The 21076-nt window shown below is 40.7% G+C and overlaps 1 protein-coding gene across 4 annotated transcripts in view; it reads left to right on the forward strand.

Moving 5' to 3' along the window:
* The window catches only part of MYL2 (myosin light chain 2), a 119059-nt gene extending 107782 nt beyond the window's left edge, over nt 1-11277 (forward strand). For 2 of the 4 annotated variants that reach the window (XM_068245755.1, XM_068245738.1), the window contains exons 2-7: nt 1236-1325; nt 2518-2593; nt 6902-7006; nt 9297-9375; nt 9462-9510; nt 10934-11277. In XM_068245755.1, the coding sequence (XP_068101856.1) occupies nt 1290-1325; nt 2518-2593; nt 6902-7006; nt 9297-9375; nt 9462-9510; nt 10934-11035 (447 nt within the window). In that variant the 5' untranslated portion in view covers nt 1236-1289 and the 3' untranslated portion in view covers nt 11036-11277. Of the gene's footprint in view, nt 1-957; nt 1056-1235; nt 1326-2517; nt 2594-6901; nt 7007-9296; nt 9377-9461; nt 9511-10933 lie in introns of those variants that run through there. The other 2 variants (XM_068245748.1, XM_068245727.1) reach the window with 2 other exon arrangements.
* The last annotated feature ends 9799 nt before the right edge of the window (nt 11278-21076 follow it).

Raw genomic sequence — 21076 nt, forward strand, 5'->3', positions numbered from 1 at the left:
CCCTCTGGAGGTTGCGAGTATGGGTAGTGCGCCAGGGCTGGGGGTTAGGGGGTCCCATACATTGATCTATGTCCCCGGCAGAAAAACCGACAACCTCTTATCAGAGGCCGCAGTCTTTCTGCAGAAGAAAACGTTTCCCGTCCTCCTAATGCTTCCTGGAAGCGAGATCGATCGCTTCCAGGACTTTTTGACTGTGGCCATCTTGTGACCAAATAGTAAAACTACACCCACATACATTTTTTTTATAAATAAATGCATTATATTACATTTAAAGTTAACTGTTTACCTCCCACACCAAAAATTACCCAAATTAAATTTTTAATAAAAAAAATAAATTAAAAAATTACAATGTAAAAAACACCAACATAAATAGTTACCTAAGGGTCTGAACTTTTTGAATATGCATGTCAAGAGAGTATATTACTATATTTTTTTAAATTATAAGCTTGTAAATAGTGATGGATGCAAATTGAAAAAATGCACCTTTATTTCCAAATAAAATATCGGCGCCATAAATTGTCATAGGGACATCATTTAAATGGTGTAAAAACCAGGACAAATGGGCAAATAAAATACATGGGTTTTAATTACTGTAGCATGTATTAATTTCAAACTATAATGGACAAAAAATTAGAAATAATGATTTTTTTCCATTTCTTTCTTAATCTTCCTGTTAAAATTAATTTAGGATAAAATAATTCTTAGTAAAATGTACCAGCCAAAGAAAGCCTAAATGGTGGTGGAAAAAATAAGATATAGATCATTTCAGTGTGATAAGTAGTGATAAAGTTATTGGCAAATGAATAGGAGGTGAAAGTTGCTCGGATGCATAAGGTGAACAACACTGTAGCCTGCAGGGGTTAAAAGGAAGGGAAATGTCAGTTAATCCTCTCACTTCAGGTTTCCTTTAACAAATGCAAGACAGCTTAGAAGTATCATGGAGGTTTATCAGTGCTTTTTAGACCTGCAAAGCTGTGACTATAAAGCTGCCCTTGAACAGAGGTGTTACAAGACTGCGCCTACAATGAACCACTCTTCCTTTTCGATTAGTCCTTGTAAGTATCACATTTAGCTAATATACAACTTAAAACAGTTAATTTTGAATAATTTGCCAAGTGCTGGTGTTATCTGTTAATATAAGGAAAATGTGAGCAGGCATTAAACTGTCCATCTGTAGAGAAGTGTGTGTCTGTTCTGCACATTTTGTTTTTACATTTTTACCTTACTGTTTTAAGTCTCCCAAGAAAGCAAAGAAGAGAGCTGAAGGAGCAAACTCCAATGTATTCTCCATGTTTGAACAAACACAGATTCAGGAATTTAAGGAGGTACGTAACACAGTCACGTATGCTGTGATAAACAAAAGAACAGACTGATTTCATTTACTAATCTTTTAAAATGAAACACTTTTTAAGAGGTGCCAAGAGAGTATAGTGCACTCCATGAACACCACAGTCCTGGACATCAGTTAGCGCCTCGGATGATGCTGATTAAATAATCAACATCTATATATACCTGGCAGTGGGCATTTAAGGGGGCACAAAGTCACCTGTTGGCCAGTGTGTATGTAAATAGAGGATGCTGCCAATTTACAGATCCCCATTAATCCATCTTGCAGACAGATTACCACTGCTCCAGTTTCCCCTTGAGTTTCGTTTTTAGCATTAAAAAAACAACGTCCGTGACCCTGGGGTCAAGACACTGCAGATCAGCTCTGTACTCCCCTTTGGGAGCACAGAACACTGAGCAGATGGAAAGGGGGTGGGGGGGAGTCAGTTAGATGGTTTGAGAAGTGAGGAAGGGGCATTACACAGAAGTTCCTCTCCTGCTAAGGACATCCCAACTGACAACCGTAGCCAATAAAGAGGATTGGGAGGGAGAAGAAGGGTGAGCAGTATAAGTAGTAGTGTGGGAAGGTCCCACAGTAACCAGGAAGCCGCCACCAAAGGAAATGAAAAGTGTGACTAGAAAAAGTACAGAGCAGAGCAATGCCGCTGAAGTGTAGGAGAGACAGTGGAGCTCTGATACTCATTCTGGTCACACTTTCTATTCCCCTTGTGCACTCCATTGCATAGTTCTTGGTTTAAATGTTTTAGTGATTTTCTTTACTCAATAAAATAGCTTTTATTATCATTTTATGGCCAGGTCTTTTTCCTTGTTATTGGTCTGCACGGTTACTGGTGGCTTCTGCACATCCCATAATACTACTCGGCTACTATATTTATTTATTCATTTAAAGGGACAGTGCTTGTCCACATGTTTGTGTGATGTATGGCTACCTAGTGGAACAAGATTACCTGACCACTTACGAGGAGCTATTTAGTGGAATCTTACAAGAACCCTCCATGAGGCTATCATAAATTTATAGGGGTTCAGAAAATGTTTTCTAAGAGAACCCCTGACAAATGGATGTAAAACAAAATAACAACTATTTTACTTGATATCATTTATGACAATACAGATATTAAAATTCTCTGAACCAGAACTGGCTAATATTACTGTGTTCTTTTGTACATGAAGGCGTTCACCATCATGGATCAGAACAGAGATGGCTTCATTGACAAGGAAGACCTTAGAGACACCTTTGCTGCTTTAGGTATGAGTCCGAATTCCTTGAAGTAAAGCAAATCTGATAAAACTTTACAGCATTCCATATTATGACTGCCTTTTTCATGTTTGTTTAAAGTGAGAATTGGGCCCATGTTATATATTGTACCTGCCCCTTTCTGCCTCCCATTGGCCAGTATTTACTATGTCTAGTCATGTGACATCACTAATGAGATGTCACCGGTCTTCAATTAACAGCATAGTGCTTGTTGTCCATAGCACTCATATTTCATGTTTCATTTGCAAACCCACACTGTAAAATGACAGATGAAACCGGTACAAAGGGAACCAACAATTGTTGTCACATACAATGAGGCAGGAAAACCTATGACATAACATATATCAGAAACTTAATGGACCTCAAATATGAAAACAAGTATCTAGCAATTCCTATTATCACGCATTAGATCTGTACTTGTATTCAATTTATAAAGCACATTTTTGACAGTGATTTTTTTTAATATAAGGTTGACTAAGAAGAAAAAAAAACCTCTGCATGACAGGATCACTAAACACAGGACTTGTCAAACCTATAAACATTATAATGGCCATGATACAGTGACTAAGCGACATGCACTATTACCTTGCAGCGGTAGAATCCCAGGTTTGAATTTCATCCTGAGTGCTACTTACATGACAGTTTTTGTTCCATCCCCAAAACATACAAATAAGTGAATTGCATTTCCTCCTCCCCTGCACCATCCTACACCCTTAACCAGTTCACCACTAAGGGTTTTTTTCCCCCCTTATGGACTAGAGCAATTTTCACACTCCAGCGCTCCTCCCTTTTATTTGCCAATAATATATCTATATCTTGTTTTTTTTCGCCACCAATTAGGCTTTCTTTGGTACATTTTGCCAATTATTTTATTCTAAATGCATTTTAACAGAAATAATAAGAAAATGGAAAAAAATCATTATTTCTCAGTTTTCGGCCATTATGGTTTTAAAATAAAACATGCTGCTATGGATAAAAGCTACAGATTTTATTATTGTATTTGCAAATTTGTCCCGGTTATTACATCGTTTAAAATATGTCTCTGGTACAATGTATGGTGACAATATTTTATCTGGAAATAAAGGTATATTTTTTCAGTTTTTATCCGGCACTAATTGCAATCACTTATGTGCAAAAATAATAGTAATATGCCATTATATACATATTAAAAACGTTAAGTAAGTTAGTTTTTTTAATATAATACAAATATTTTATTTTGGTAACTATGGAAGAGTGGGGGGAGTAAGTGGTTAATTTTGATTACACACACACACACACACTAACACACACACCACACACACTATACACACACACACACGCGCACACACACTATACACACACACACGCGCACACACACTATACACACACACGCGCACACACACTATACACACACACACGCGTACACACACTATACACACACACACAGTACACACATACTATACACGCGCACACACACCACACAACACACACTATACACACACACACAGTACACACATACACTATAGACACGCACAGTACACACGCACACACACTATACACACGCACACACTATACACGCACACTACACACTACACTATACACACACTCTATACACACGCACACCATACACAGCACACTATACACAGCACACAGTAGACATACACTATACACACACGCACACACACTATGCTGCTACCAGGGGAGGACTGGGACCTTTTGGCCTGGGGGGAAACACAGACTAGAGGCCCGTTATCATGGCAGCCTCAGCCCAAATTATGTCACACATTCACCCCATGTCGTATATGCCAGTAATCACGTGAAGTGCCAATGCGGAAATACAGCAAAGACACTCTGTGAACAGTGTGACAGGTAAAGTACAGGCATCAGGGGGGCACAATACATTTTGAGGGACAACTGCCGGGGTTTCCGTCTTGTCTATAATTCGTGGTTATCGCACGCCATGATTATCGCACCTGACAACCACATTGGCCTGAGATTTCCCAACATCTCAGATTGATACATTCAACCAATTTCCACCCAAAATTTTGTATCCGATTCGCTAATATCAAAAAGGTTGGTCGATCGGCTGTCAAATCAACAGAAGTATGGCCACTGTAATTCCCTCAAGGCCAATCCCCCCCCCCCCACACACACACATACACACCTACCTATGTCCTCCCCTTCACCACCATCTATACTAATCCCTGTTTTCACTACCTTATAGTGTGTCTGAGCCCTTATGCAGAGAAACAATGAGGAGAGAAAAGCTGAAAGAGAGGGAAGAAGATATTTGCCTCACCAGGATTGCACTTTTATTTAGCTTTCCTGTAGGACAAGAAGACACAAACACCCAGCACTAGGGAAAGAGGGAAACAAAGGTGAATGAAGGAGGCTGGTGCACACCAAGAGTGCTTCTGAGCGCTTTTCAAATTTACAGCGATTTGAAAAGCGCTGGGCTAATGTTACCCTATGATGGTGTTCCCACAGCAGCATTGTGATTTTTTCAAAATCGCAAACATGCTGCAGGTAGCATTTATTGGAGCGATTCTTTCAAAAATCGCTTCACAAAGTCGCATTCGCAAATTTCTAGCGATTGCTATTGCGATTTTGTCGTGCACCAGCCCAGAGAGAGGAGGAGTGGAGTGAGACTGAGACTAGCCGGAGATGGAGCAGAGAGCTAATCTGTATTGCAGTCCCACATTACACAGAGGCTAGTTGCCGGTAATAGGACTGTTGTCCCTGCCAGTCTCTCACACAAGTCAGAAAGCAGCCTCCTGTAGTCTAGGGACTGTCAAAACTTTTCATCCTGTTTAACACCTTATCTGCACATGCAGTCATTTTAACAATGGGTGAGACCAGACAGATTTTTTCCCACGGACCCTCCTCTGCATCATGCTGTGTATATTTACCAGCTTGCCTGCCCTCTAATTGCACTTTTATCAGCTAGCCTAGCTTTTCACATTGCCTTACAACAACAAACCTGAATACACCAGACACAGGTCCAGCCCTAAATCACTGAATAAAAGGCGGCCTGGGGAGCAGTCTATGCCTGGCTGCTACACTCAGTCTCTACATCCACGCAGTTACCAGTAGCAGAGAGAGAGGAACTGAATGAATCAGTGAATCAGTTAAGAGTGAAGAGTCAGGACTCAGGAGCTGATGCTGTACTCGGATGGATCCCTGAGTGAGCTGGAACTGAGTGAGCTAGGAGGAGTGACTTCTCTCACTGACTCATTTATTACTGTGGTTCTTTGAATCATTGAGCTGAAGGAACTGAATGAATCAGTGAATCAGTTATGAGTCCAGTCAGCCGCTGCTGCTGTAAGCTTATACCTGAGTGAGCTGAGAGGCATTTCTTCTCTCACTACTCAGTGCAGCAGCGCCCTTCCCTCCTCCTGCCGCTCTAGGCAAGAATCTGTACCTGCCTGGTGGTTGAGACGGCTGTGATTTACCTACTTCAGCGCACAGGTCTCTTCCATGCATCACAGCCGCATACTCTCTGCTGCCATTCTCTGGCTCCTGATCACATGAACAATGCAGGTCACATGATCGGGGGGCCAGTGAATGGTAGCAGAGTGTGTGGGACTGTGACACATGAAAGATACCTGCAGAGCTGGAGCAGGTAAATATTACTCCGCTCCCTGTACTCCTCTGTAATGGTGTCTGCCAAAGTGTGTGCGTAGTGAAGATCCAATACGGTGAGGAGGAGTTTGGAACCTAGGGGGCCCCATGAAAGTTTCGCAGGAGGGCTCCTGGGTTGTTATTACACCCCTGATGCACTTTGAAGCACTGCTATAAACAGTATTAAGCTTAATTTGTTCATTTGTTCTCATTAGATACTTGAAATGTCTTTATTTAGAGCAGGGGTGTCAAACTCAAATACAAAGTGGGCCAAAATTGAGCTCTGGGACCAAGTCACGGGCCAACCTCAATTGCTAGTGGCCCCTTCCCTCCTTTGTAAAGTTCCCTGTGTTTAGTGGTGCTCCCTCCCCTATACAGTTCCCTGATGTTTTGTGGTCCTTCCTCCTCTATAGAGTTTCCTGGTGTCTAGTGATCCCCTCCTTCCCCTATACAGTTCCCTGGTGTCTAGTGCCCCCCCCCCCTCCGTCTACTATAGAGTGGGCAAAACATAATGCAAAGTGGGGAAACCACCTAAGGGCCAAATCTGATGTCTCCGAGGGCCATATTTGGCCCACGGGCTGGAGTTTGACATGTATGATCTAGAGGGAGCAGCATTTGTTCTGTCATTGGACAATAACTAACATTCCCAAAAATGATGAGCAAAATAGTATTGATATACATTTTCTTTTATTCCACTAGGTCGACTGAATGTAAAAAATGAAGAACTAGATGAGATGTTACAAGAAGCTTCAGGACCAATTAACTTTACCGTCTTTTTAACAATGTTTGGCGAGAAGCTGAAAGGTGTGTATCTGCCTATGAAGAGCTGTGGCAACCTTCCAGCATCCAAGCATTTAGGTTTTATTGTATTTACATAGGAAAACAGGGGTCAAACCAGCTCTCCCATGGGCTGTCTTATAGGTGACCATACACGTTTAACCCCTTTGATTGACTCTGCAAGAAAAGTACTCAGTGCCTGATTTATACGCTTCTTCTGACTGATTTCAGACAGTCTATTGACTGGTTGTAGAAATATAACTGCTGATTGGCAGGTGCATGGTTTCGTACTGCACTGAGGACCACAAGGCTAGCAAGCAGTGATATGACTGAATCTTGATCAGATTTCAAATACTGCACGGTGGTGCATTGATCTCTTCTTCCAAATTTATGTTCAGTCGAGAAATAATCAATCATTTGTATAATCAAGCTGCCATCAACCTGTATATGGCCACCCTAAATGCACCTATCAAGCTGTCTGGTCATGACCAATTCTACAGAAAGGTTACTTACTTGGTTTGGAGGCTAATACAATACCCGGTGTCTGTAAGAAATTAAAGGAAGACTATACTGTAGTTAAAACATAGATAAAGTGTACTTGAAGTGATATGTAACATGATGAGATAAACATGTCTATGCACAGTCCTAAAGATAACTAGACTGTGTTCATTTTTCTTACTGTAATAGTTAAACGGGAACTGTATATATGAATACAATTGCATATTTGTTTATATATTACTTTATAAATTATTTAGACTGTGTTTGCCCATTGTAAAATATTTCCTCACGCTAATTTACATTCTGACATTTATCACAAGTGGCTATATCTTTAGTCCTGTCAGGTGCATCTCTGCTGAATGTTTGTTTACTGAGAGTTCTGAATCCATTACAAATAATACCTGGTCTCCGAGAATGGCGAATGAATTGAGGCCATTATGTGAAAGGGTTACCAATATTATATTCAACTAAACATGACCTCCCAAAGTCTGTAGCTGAAATGTTTTTCACCCCTAGGGCCCGTTCAGACTGCACGTGTTTCAAGGCCGCGTTTTGGAAACGTGTGCAGGAGGCCGACACGCACGACATCAGACAGTGCATAGAGTGCACTGTCTGATGTTCACACTGCATGCGTTCCAGACCTGTGAGGTCCGGGAACGCATGCTGCACGCAGATTTTGTAAAAACGCACTGCTGTCCCATTCACTTTTCAGTGATGGGATCAGCCATGCAACGCACACAAACGCGGATGGCGTGCGTTCGTACGCGTTGCGTTCCGCACGCATGGCCATCCGCATTTGTGATCTGAACGGGGCCTTACTGTGTTTTTTTTTTGTTGTTTGTAAAAACTCCCCAAAACTGTTCATATTACTTCATTAGCCATGTCATTACAGTTAGAATGTCACCCACCCAGATCCGCAAGCTGTAAAGCAGGTCTCTGGATGTTATTTCCAGATTGCCCCCCATCTCATAGTGTCCCCTCCCTCCACATGCAAGCTATGAATGCAGACAATTCTGTTTCATAGCCAACAGTCTATGATTGGTTGACTGCAGTACTGCTCTACATTGGCCACACACACAGAACAGGTCCCAACCAATTACAGGCTGATTTCATACATTTTGAATCTGCCTGAACTCTAGTGCTTCTTCCCAAAACTGATGATGTTTTGTTGTTGCACTGATCACCTCAGAACCATACCTACTGGAGAGCAAGTTCTGCTGAAATCTGGCTAGAACTAGACACCCTTACTCTGTGATGACTAATGAAAAGTAGTTGTGCAAAGATTCAGCCTGTGATCTGGCTGTGCAAAGCCAGTTTGAGTTTTACATTTTGGAGGATAGAGAGATTTATGTCTGGAATTAGGTCAGATGTTTAAACTATCCTGGCCTGTATCACTTAACATACCTAAATACTGCAGGGCTCACATTCAAGTCCTGTCATAAGTCTCTTGGGAAGTCCTTAGCTAAGATCCTGGAGTTAGGGGGGGTGATAGTTGGTTTGAATGGAGTAAGGTAGGATGAGGCAAGTGTGCTAACATGAATTAATTTTATGCTGCTGACGCATAGTGCACCAGTCTATTCTATGCCAACATCTATTCCCCTCTGCCAGATTTTTCAGCTGTCTCATCACACTCCCTGGCCGGAGTTTCACATTGACGGCTTATCACAACATTTTGTTACCTTACTTCTCCAATGATCTAGGCTGATTCCCAAGCTTTCTCAGCTTCCTGGAACCTGGACTTTCAAAGCTTACAGTAAATGCAAGTTCATAAATAAAGAAGGCATTACATGCTTGATGTATATTTGTTTTTATCTTCCAGGGGCTGACCCTGAAGAAACTATTTTAAGTGCATTCAAAGTATTTGATCCCGAGGGCAGTGGACTTCTAAAATCAGATTAGTAAGTTCACAAGCTTGTGCTATTGATGCAGTGGATCCTTCTTTCTGGGAGCCGTTTGATCTAATTTTTGTGTTTTTATTTATTAGCATTCGAGAAATGCTGATGACCCAGGCTGAGAGGTTCACAAGTGAAGAGGTACAGTACATGAAAGAATGCCAAACGACTTAGGTGGCTACTTCTGATGTTATGTGTTTCACAACAAAACTGTGGATAAACACATTTAAAATCAAGTAACTGGTAGTTTGGAATACCAACCCAGATGGTTGTCAACACTGGGGAAAATGTTTCTACAATGGGGTGGGGGGAGGGATACCTGCACTGTTTACATCAACTCACCCTTAGTGTCAGAAAAAATAGCTTTCCCTATGGATCCCATTATGGAATGTCATTTTTTACACTATTTTTACAGTTGTACATAAACTCTGCAGATTCATGGAGACCACTGTTCAGATAATCCTTGGTCTGACCTGAGCAGAGTTGTGGGTGCCAGACTGAAGACTGTGTACAGACCACAATACACTAAGTATAGAATAAAAGAATCTGCACACCAATCTTCCACACACCGATCTTCTATGTGTTTTAGTTGCAGCACAGGATGGTTATGGACATGCCTGTCTCTCAACATGTTTCTTTCCTTTTAGCACTTATGCATGGGAAGCTAATTGAAGATCATTATGCCAACTTTTTTTCTTTACTTTGTTCTTTTCTTCTGAGCTGTTAAATGAGCATGTCAAAGAAACATCTCCCTGGTGTTATCTTATTTAATTGTGGGTAAGCAAAATCCCCATGTGATCAAGGATGAGCTTGTTTCACCTCCCGACTTTATCAGCAGCCTCCACATGAATTCACTAGCACAGTAACAGGGGAAAATGTTTACATCAATGATGAGAGGTTAGTGGAGAGTTGAGGTGGAGAAGAGTCTCATCCTGCAGTGTCACTGTGTGTACAAGCACATACTTCCTAGAACTTAAGACTGGTTGAGAAAACTTGAGGGCAGGTTATGTGACAACTATCTGAGGGTTTAAGAACAAAAAAAAATATAGAGGCAAATTTTATAGTATTGACCATGTTAGGGGAAGGGGAACAGATGTACTGAATAAATGTGAGCATTATCTGTATATATTAAGTTTATTGATCATAGTGGTGGTTAAATAATATCACATTCAGGGTGCTAGTCCTGGGTGACATGGGGCATAGTGTATAGCACTCTCTTTTTGCAGAGAGGGACAGAGGAAGAGAGAGTCCCTGGGTCAAAATCTGGGCCTGAACATTATATGCATGGAATTTGTATGTTCTCCCCCGGTTTGTGTGGGTTGTCACCTACATCCTAAAAAACATACAGATAAGTTAATTGGTGTTTTCTCAAAAATTGGCCTTAGACTATCATAGGAACATTAGACAATGACTGACTTTGGTAGAGATTTAATTGTGAGCACCTCTGAGGCACAGCTAGTGACATGACGATATACACTAAGGAAAGCTCCTTGCAAGATGTCAGCGATATATACATATATACAGTATATTACTAGTTCATTACCACTTTGTTTCTTTCATGTAGGTTGATCAGATGTTCACCGCTTTCCCACCTGATGTCACTGGAAATCTAAACTACAAGACTCTTGTCCACATAATTACACATGGTGAAGAAAAAGAGGAATAAAACAGAATGGACCTTTGCTCTTCAGTGTCAGTCGGATGTTTCTATCCAGTTAGTTGTTGGCTCAGGCGTTTGTATTGGTTAGGTTACCCCATACAACAAATGAAAAGCAAATGACATATACTGGTTTTGTTTGGTAAGCCTGTGACATGCTTCTTAAAAGACATTTTACTCATTTACCTTTTCAAACCATTAATGATAACATCTGCATATGTCATAATAAAGTATATTTCTGTATCAGAAAACTATTTTATGGTTCCTGCATTCTACTGGAAATAGTCAAACTTGGTATTAAAAAAAATGTTCATTATGCAGCATTTTGGAGCAATATCCAGAACTGGTCTTATACTAGCTTGCTTATAACCAGTACTTAAAGTCACACCCAGGAAAGGTAAAGTCACACCCAGGAAAGGTAAAGTCACACCCATAAAAGGATACTACTCGTCATATACACGAAAAAAAGGTAAATCCCACCAGGCCTCAAAAGCACGTCTCCAGTAATCATTTTGTCATGCTCAAAATATGACTGTACATTTTTCTTTGGTCTCTGCAGCTCACCACAAGGCAGGGCTTGTGTAATGTCTGAAGGTGAATAGCAGCTTCCTAATAAGAATCTGTGATCTTGTTTTGGGATGCTAAAACCATGGGCTACACAGCTGATTTGATATAACTCACATGGCTTATCATGCATTTGCCAACAGTAATTCTGCTTGATACCAGTGACTGCTTTTAACAAGAAATTATGTATTAATTATCCTCAGGCAGCTTCTTTTGCTTGGTGATAGTATTTAGTCCAGCCAGAGGAAGTAGTGTAACAAGATGACAATTATAGATCATCAGGGCCGTTTGTATGGCTGATATTGTGGTGAAACCACACCCCCCACACACAATTAAGTGGTACTGTCTGATGATGACCCGTAGGCTCACAGTGGCGCAAAAAACATGAACAAATCACAGGGTTTATATTAATCCTTTCTTGATCTATTTTCCAGTTTTTAACTTCTCACTTTGCAATGTATCGATTTAGTTTTTCCCCTTAAAATCTTTCCATAAAGTTTATCTTAAGAGTCAGGATGAATGCCTGTCAAGATCTCTACAACTGAATAAGCCATGTACATAAACAGGTTTAACTAGTTAATGTTTTTGGGCATCGATTCTCCTCCCAAAAAAGTCCCCTGCTGTGTTTCTGGACATAGAATCTACGTCCACTGATTAAAGGGACTCCGAGCAGTGCAGAAACTATGGAAAGATGCATATCATTTTAAAGCTCTCTTTCTCCTCTTTCCAATGATATATAAACCGCCACCCTACGCCTTTTAGTTTTCGCTATTTTCGCGATTGAAATTGCCGCGGCCGCGATTTCGATCGCGAAAATAGAGAAAACTAAAAGGTGTAGGGCAACGATTTAGGTGTCGTCAGAAAGAGGAGAAAGAGAGCTTTAAAATGATATCCATCAAGCCATAGTTATATTGTATTACACAGGGCGACTTTTTGTCAAAGTCAGCAGCTGCATTCAGCAGAATGGAGCTGCTGACACTGGAGAAAGTGTCGTCCTGTGTAATACAATATAACTATGGCTTGATGGATATCATTTTAAAGCTCTCTTTCTCCTCTTTCTGACGACACCTAAATCGTTGCCCTACGCCTTTTAGTTTTCTATATTTTCGCGATCGAAATCGCGGTCGCGGCAATTTCAATCGCGAAAATAGCGAAATCTAAAAGACATAGGGTGGTGGTTTATATATCATTGGAAAGAGGAGAAAGAGAGCTTTAAAATGATATGCATCTTTCCATAGTTTCTGCACTGCTCGGAGTCCCTTTAACCTCCTTGCCGGTTTTCCCGACCTGAGCTCGGGGTAGAAAAAAGCAGCTGCTATCGGTGATCCCGAGCTCAGGTCGGGGTAGGCATTGCAGAGCTTTACTTGAATTTGTGGAGTCCCGCGCACGATCTCGCTGCGCAGCGGGACTCCAGCCTCTCTCCCCGGCAGTGTGGGGTCTTTCCCTGGCCGCCGGGATCCCCCATGTCCCCGCTATTCTTCCGGGGACCCGGCAGCCAGTTGGAGCAGCGCAGCCGTGGTGGTGGCAGCAGAGCGGTAGTGACAGCGTGACGTCATCGGGGGCGGGGCTAACATTGAAAACGAACTTCTCTATATTAGAGAAATATAGAGAAGTTCGTTTATATGTATATTAGCGCCATCTTGTGGGCAAAGAGAAAACTGCAGCCCAGGAGCCCAGGAAGGTAATTTTTTTTTTTATTTTGCTGCAGATCTCCCTGCCAGAATGATTTTTTTTCAGGTTTTAGGGTCTGAAAGAGTGAAAAAAAATTGCACCGCTTTTAGACCCTAAAATCTGGAAAGAATCAGACCGCCAAGGAGGTTGTGAATTATAGATGCCATTGCAAACAGCAGCATTTATTCAATAAAGTTAATGAATTTACATAACACTCTCTGTGATGTAGCGAATATCAGTCATGTGGTACAGAGGTTTTATGGAGGTGGATGATGCCACCTTGCCTTGTTGAACTAATAAGCAAATAAATAACCGACACTCTCTTTAAAGAGAACCTGTAAGAAAAAAGTGGCCCTATGGGGTACTTAAAGTGAACCTCCAGACTAAAAATCGACTCAGCAGCACTGAAAAGGCCTGGTGTTTCTTTAACAGTTTCACAGCATCAGAACTTTGTTTCTCTTATACAAGCCTCATTTTTAGCTGCACAGAAGAAAACTGCCCGGGCAGTTTTCTCCTTATGCTGTGCAAAGCATTATGGGATTTCTGATTTTGTTGTTCTCGTTCTGCTGTTTTGGTGCAATTTTTTTTTTTTTACATTTTGAATTTGACATTTGAAGCCTAGTGTGTGCAGCTAGGAGGGGTTATCAGGACACAGGACAGTTGGAACTGTGTCTCATGCTCCCTGTCACCTCCTTTCAACCAAAAAGATGGCTGCCCCCATGACAAAGATGGCAGCCCCCATGAATCACAAACATTTGCCTGTTCTTTTAAAACAGGGTGGGTAAAAGTTTATATTACCCATCTATTCTAATTAACATAACTAATGTAACTTAATGACAGTATGTTTGTTTAGGCTGAAGTTCCCCTTTAACTTAGGAGGGGGAAGCCTCTGGATCCTAATGAGGCTTCCCCGTCCTCCTGTGTAGTCCCGAAAATCTGCAGACAAGCTTGTCGGCAAATGCGCACAGGTGCAATTGGGCCCGCTTGAAAATGTTCTAAAAAAATTTAACAATTTTAGTCTTACAATAAACCAATTTATTTTTGTACATATTTTGTGTCAGGTGAAATGTAAATTTGGATGTAAAAATTACTTGGAAAAAATTGGAGCTCATTCCTATTTGTTATCACTAAAATTGCTATTTTATGATCCCACTGAAACCCAGCACAACTGTGAATGTTCCAGTTCTCTATAGCGGTTTATAAAGGTTTGTCAAACCTTATTTATACTGTGGAATTATCAGACACAGGTGATTAGAAGTCAAGAAAACAGTTTAGACTAGAGATAACACTCAGATGTAAATCTAGAAATTTCTTGCAATAACTTCCTGTACATGAAACATAAAATTAGGGCCAGGCAAGCCTTTTCTTACGGTAACAGTTATTGGCCTCAATTCACTAAGCTTATCTCCTGTCTTTAATAATATTTCTAGAGTTATCACCATGGTGATGAGGCATGTCGTATTCAGTAAACATTTTACCTCAGGCAAACCTAAAGTTAACTCTTCTGTCTTTAAGTTAACTCTTCAATCCTTAAAATAACGTCAGAGTTAAAGACAGGCTGTTTCTTAACTGTGTGTGAAAATAACTACAGAGGTGGTAAATTAACTACAGAGGAGGTAGATTAACTACAGATAAGGTAAATTAAGAAATGAAGAGATAACTCTCTCACTGTGTGGAGGTAAGTTTACTCTTGCCTTATTATCTCCAGCATGATCTTAGTGAATTGAGGCCAATGTCTACCTCTATTTTTTTCTTAGATAAAAATGCTTACATTAGAAGGTGATGGGGCAGAGTTCATGTTCAGACGCTTATCTACTTCTATTAATACGTCAACAGGCACGAAATGAAAATATCTGAAGAAATGGTATTCACAGAGACCTAGTAAAGACATATAGCCAATCATGTTTCAGGACAGGAGCACACAAGGTTGTGCAACAAACCAAGCATTTTCTGCAGTTTGCACTTCTACATTTTTCATGCGTTATTGGTGCATTTACATGTCGCACATTTTCAATAGTTTCCCTATTTCAATGAAGTAAAATATAATATCAGATTTTCTAATAAAAAAAATGCATCAAAAACGTATGTAAAAATGCAGTCCTCTGTCTCGAATGAGATACATTATGTGCATTTTAGAGAGTTATGCATTTTGAAAAATGCACATTGTAAAATGCAGATATTTCGGGGGTTTTTATGCAACTTTCATTAGGGCTCTTCCACAGTTATAGGGTGGGATACGCAAGCTAATATGAAAGTATAAAGTGTTCCTGCGCGTTACAATGTAATGCTTCCAGGAACATTTCATCACACGATGCAAGCAATTTTCCCTCTATTTAGAACTAGCGCCGCTGATTCCTGCTGATACGCATCTCCCTGCCGTCATGCGTGAATGAAAATGGGTTTGTGCATGCGTTAGCTAGTAAGAAAGGGCTCTTATGGGCAAAAATGCATGCAGATGTGACAAGGCTTGCTTTAGCACCAGCACCAAATACTGGCAGAGCAATTGCTAATACTCAGGTAGTTTGGGTATGTGGTGCATTTTCTGCAGACTTATTATTTTTTCTCTCCTGTTGGTGAACTACATGGCAATCTACTACCTAATTCCTAACCCTAGACTCCACCTAATGATAACCTCTTCTAACACCTACCCCTAACCTCATTTTAACCCCTGCCAGTTGTTTAAAACACACACACACACACGCACGCACGCACGCACGCACGCACGCACGCACACACACACACACACACACACACACACACAGAGGCATCATTATGAGAAAAAAACTTTCAGCAACATTCTTTGATATATTTTAAAATCCTGAACTGAGTGTTTGGATAGCTTACAAACTCACACACACTGTACACAAGCAATGTACTAAATCAATATAGACAATTACATAAGTAATATATCTGCCTTTAAAGATATTAGTAACCATTTATCATTACTGGCCATTTTTCCCTGAAGCTGGCTAGTGTAATCAGTGCTGAGAATTGTTATCAAGAGTTCCGATCATTTCTAGTAAGTGATCCTAAAATGTTGAGGTCAGGCAGCTGTGTGCACTGATACAATAAGAATAATTATTATCAACTAGTAAAAGGCCTGTCCATTAAAAATGGGTGATAGGCCACAGTCGCGCCGCCCCCCTCCCCCCAAGGAGTGCATGGTTGTTGAAAAAAAACAAAACACAAATATATGCAGAGTATGACATCATACAACCGAGGAACTGTGGTGGAGTAAGCACATGCTGTTAGTTAAATATTTTTGTAATAAAAACATCTCTTAAAAACATGTAAGATCTGCAAACTTTTTGTACAGCTCTAAAGAGGAACTGTCGCGAAAATCTTAAAATTTAAAACACATACACATAAGAAGTACATTTCTCCCAGAGTAAAATGAGCCATAAATTACTTCTCTCCTATGTTGCTGTCAGTTATAGTAGGTAGTAGAAATCTGACATTATGGACAGGTTTTGGGCTAGTCCATCTCTCCATAGGGGATTCTCAGCATGGCCTTTATTCTTTATAAAGACATTCCCTGAAAAAGATTTATACAAAGATGCTGGCCAGCCTCCCTGCTTGCTGTACCCCTGAGAACCCCCCTATCAGAAGATGGGCTAGTCCAAAATCTGTCGGTAATTACAGATTTCTACTTCTTACTGTAAGTGACAGGAACATAGGAGAAAAGTAATTTATGGCTCATTTTACTCTGGGAGAAATGTACTTCTTATTTGTATGTGTTTTAAATTTTAAGATTTTCGCGACAGTTCCTCTTAAACAAGACACCTTTACATTTTTGTTGTTTATATACCAAAACTGTAGTTACACATTAAAGCAGGATGGGATTATATCAATATATTTAAGTTTCTGTTTTTGCTCTCTCTCTTATTTTTGAAGTTCACATTGGCAACAATGAAATGAGATAGAACACCACTTTTATATGTACTAAATTATTGGAGTACATTTACGGTATTTATTTTATTTTGAATAAAAATTTAAAACAAAAAGGCAGCTATCATCCCCAACAACAAGAGCGCAGTGATGAAGCCTGTTTGTTTGACTTATGCTGATTGTTTGCTGGAAAAAAAAATAATTTGCTAGGAAGTACATTTAATATACTTAAAACAAAAACAAACAAAAAAAACGTTTTTACATTTGGAAGAATAGAAAACTGTTAGACTTGGGTTAGACAGGCAGTCTTTATTTTGACCACTGGGTGGCACTACCCTATTTGTAACTCTGATGCTACTTCCAATACTGCAGATGTAGGGGCACTGCAACGCCTTGGAACAAAATAACAAATGCAAACATAGCAAAACATGACTGTATTAAGGCAGCCATACATCTAGCGATTCTGATTCAATCGACAAAGCGATCAACTTTATTAAAGAATCGACTTCAGTATGGTTGATTGAAAGTTGATCGACTAGTGACCCACACACTAAAAAAGATATTCTATGCGATTCACATTCGATCTGACCGATGTTGTGTCTCCATGCTTTGAATGCAAAAATCCATTCAGAGTTGATCGAATGATAAGTAAACAGTAGCAGATTCCTGTGCGATCGGCCAATATCTAGCATCCTGCTCGATCGAGTACGCTGGTCGATTCGATGTGAAATCAGCCACTTTTCCTCGATTGGGAAATCTGAAACACACTGGATTCTCTCTTAATTCTATAAAATGATTGAATCCAATAGTTGATCGTACAGCCAAATCCCTTGATGTATGGCTACCTTTACAGTTTATGTGACAACCTACAGTATATTTGAATCAACAAACCATACAGGGCACTAATAATTACAATGGATGCATGACCAAGTTAGTCAGGTTTCATCTTTCATTTGGAAAAGGAAACAAAGCGTGTGATTACTATGGTAAAGATCTCAACTTTTTTTTTTTTTTAAACAAAAAATGATTTTATTGAAGCACTTTTAAAGCACATACCTCTCCATAAAAAGCAGTAGATAACAACGCTATGTAGAAACAATGAAGTAGAAATTATTAACACAATATTGCATACAGTAAATGCATCAAGAACAACATTTAGGATGGTCGTGATTATTTAGGATCTGCTTACAAAGAAGACGAAAATAGACATGTCATCTGTAGTACTGTTATCAGAGGGAAAACACAGTGCATGATGTAATAAGCCTCACTCTGGGGCTAATGCTGGGTGCCAGCTATTGTTACACATATATGGCTTAACCTATATGCATCTGTCTCAGTGAACTAATATTTGCAACAAGATACCTTGCTTAGTTCACACCTAAATTAATCTGTCATGCTACTTATCCCACACTCTATGGAATTTAGTGGGTGCCCTCCAGTGAGCATATACCAATTTCTTGTAGGGTAGGCCTCTGTCAACCCTTTTAATCCACTCCGCTTTTGATGGCACATCTGAACTAAGCCACTTCAATGCAATTTCCTGTCTTGCTGCAAATAAAGTTTCCGTAAGCAATTTTTTGGTCTCTGCCTGAATACTCTCATCAGCGAACACACCAAGAATGCATTGAGTAATGTCAACAGATGCTGGGCAACCCATCTTATCATGAAGGAATTTAGCAACCTGCCGCCAACATTCGCTAATGGGCAGGATTTCCCATAACAGGTGGATAAATGAGGGGGTCAAGGCTTGGCTTTTTTCGGCATGAATCAGGTAGAGTTTTGTTAAATTTATGAACTTTGGAGGGGGTGAGGTACGTCTGATGCAAAATATACAATTGTGTTAATCGTTAGCGTAGATTTGTAGAAACATATTTCGGTATTGAAAGAGCCTGTCACGGAACAGCCGTGAGAAACGAGAACGCAATCGGTTTATTGCGCCGATTGCCCGTGAGTGTAGTCGGGCCAGCAATTAGAGACTGACATTCCTGTTTTTTTAAATAGGCAGTTTTTTTTCATCTGTTAGCAGCTGGCAGGAAGACTGGCCCTGTGACTTGCTGATTAAGCCAGAGGGGTAACATTTAGATGTTAATTAGCCAGCAAAGAGCTCACTCTGACCTTTTGGGAAAAGACAGGATGAGCTCACAGCAGGTGGCTATTCAAAAATCTGCTCTGCCCAGACCGGCCGGAGCCATATAAGACACAATAAGAAAGCATGGAGTTTAGGATTTTGAGCATGTTTAAGCAATACCGTTCAGGTGAGAAATGTGAAACTTATATCATTCTGTTGGTCCGGATCTTGTGAGTATTTTGATATTAAATTTGGGCCACTGGCATAACCAGAACTCTGGGAATTCCACCGTTTTTTAACCCGGCATGCAAACATGCCCAAGTTTGATATCATATTAATCGGTAGGTTCTAGGGATCGAGAATATGGAATTATTATTTGTGTGCCGGCCGCGTAGGTCTGTCTAGAGAAGTGTCAGGGTTATGAGGTTGCTGAAGCCCCTGCCCCAGATGTGATTACCATAGTCCGGCCCGGGGGCCGACTCTGGAAGCCCGCCTCTGAACTCAGCTCCATTAAAAGTGAATGAGCTGCCTGGGCAAAGGATTCCTCCATTTTAACATCTTCATGAACACACGGCCACTGTGAGGAACAAGTGGTGGCCATCTTGCCGGAGCTGAAACAAAGGACATCCTCCATTTTGTTTGGATTTTAAACCTTGCTGAACTTTGAATCTATCTCTGGAACAAAGAACTTTAAGAACTTGAAACCGTTTGCTTGGACTTGATGATTTTCCCACAAAAGGACATATTTCCACAAACCCTAAGTATTTTCTCCCTTTTTATTTCATACTGGCTATTACTGTTTTAATAATTGTTGATTTTAATAATTGTCTGTATATATTAATTATTTATATTGCTGTGAATAAAAGACTTCCTCCAAGTCATTCACTGTTCCGCTACCCTGCTTTTCAGCCGTACACAGGAACTGATCCCAAGTCTCTGGAGAGACGCTACTATTGGTTGTTTTTGGCTAGACAGAATACAGCGTGTTTTAACCGTTTTTATTCGCAGGATCAGTCAGGCAGTCGGGTCCAGGGGCCCCTACCCGTGGTGGTGGCAGTTATACCCTGAATCGTGTGTGAGTTGTAATTAGCCATATCTCACAGGCTCCCTTCTGGTTTGTCTGCGGTTTGTCCCAACGGTTCCTGCGCATTGACTGCGACCAGAGTTCGCACGATCCGTGCGCTGGCACCGTTTGGAGGGCCATTTGTGGTCTGACCACCAGGGCTCCTGTGACAGAGCCTCTTCCCAATCTTCGTCGTCCAGGTCAGCAATCAGCGCCATTTCAACTTGGACTGAGTAGTGCGATCAAGTGCGGTATGCTCAGCCAATACTTTGTATATATATCTCCAATAAGGTGTTTAGGTGGGCCATTTTGTATGAGTTCAAGTGCAGGTGATGTACAGAGAACAACTGGGGGCACCACCGAACTGGGCTCGAAGAGCATGCAGGAGCTGCAGGTATCTGAACCTCTGGGTAGGTGGAATTTCAAACCAAGCGAATAAGTCTTCTGGAGGAAGCAATTTGCCTGCTTGTATAATATGCCCAAGAAAGATTTCAACTTTAATTCCACTCCTATTCATGCCCTCTGGTGTTTAGCTGAACAGATACCCATAACTGATGCCTAGCCCTAAGATCTCCCCTCGCTGATTCCTTTCAGTAAGGACCCCCCACCACTGGTACCTAACCTACCTTCTACCAATGCCTGAACCCTGCGCTGATGCCTAATCCTATCTTCCAATAATTTGGGCGTCGTCACTGTAAGGGCCTATATTAATAGCAGCACCCAAATTACCTGCTATGGGGAAAAAAAACATTGGTCTTGGGGGTTGTCTGTATATGTACATCAAATACTGTTTTGT

Source organism: Hyperolius riggenbachi, chromosome 1 (genome assembly GCF_040937935.1).
Source record: "Hyperolius riggenbachi isolate aHypRig1 chromosome 1, aHypRig1.pri, whole genome shotgun sequence".
Lineage (NCBI taxonomy): Eukaryota > Metazoa > Chordata > Amphibia > Anura > Hyperoliidae > Hyperolius > Hyperolius riggenbachi.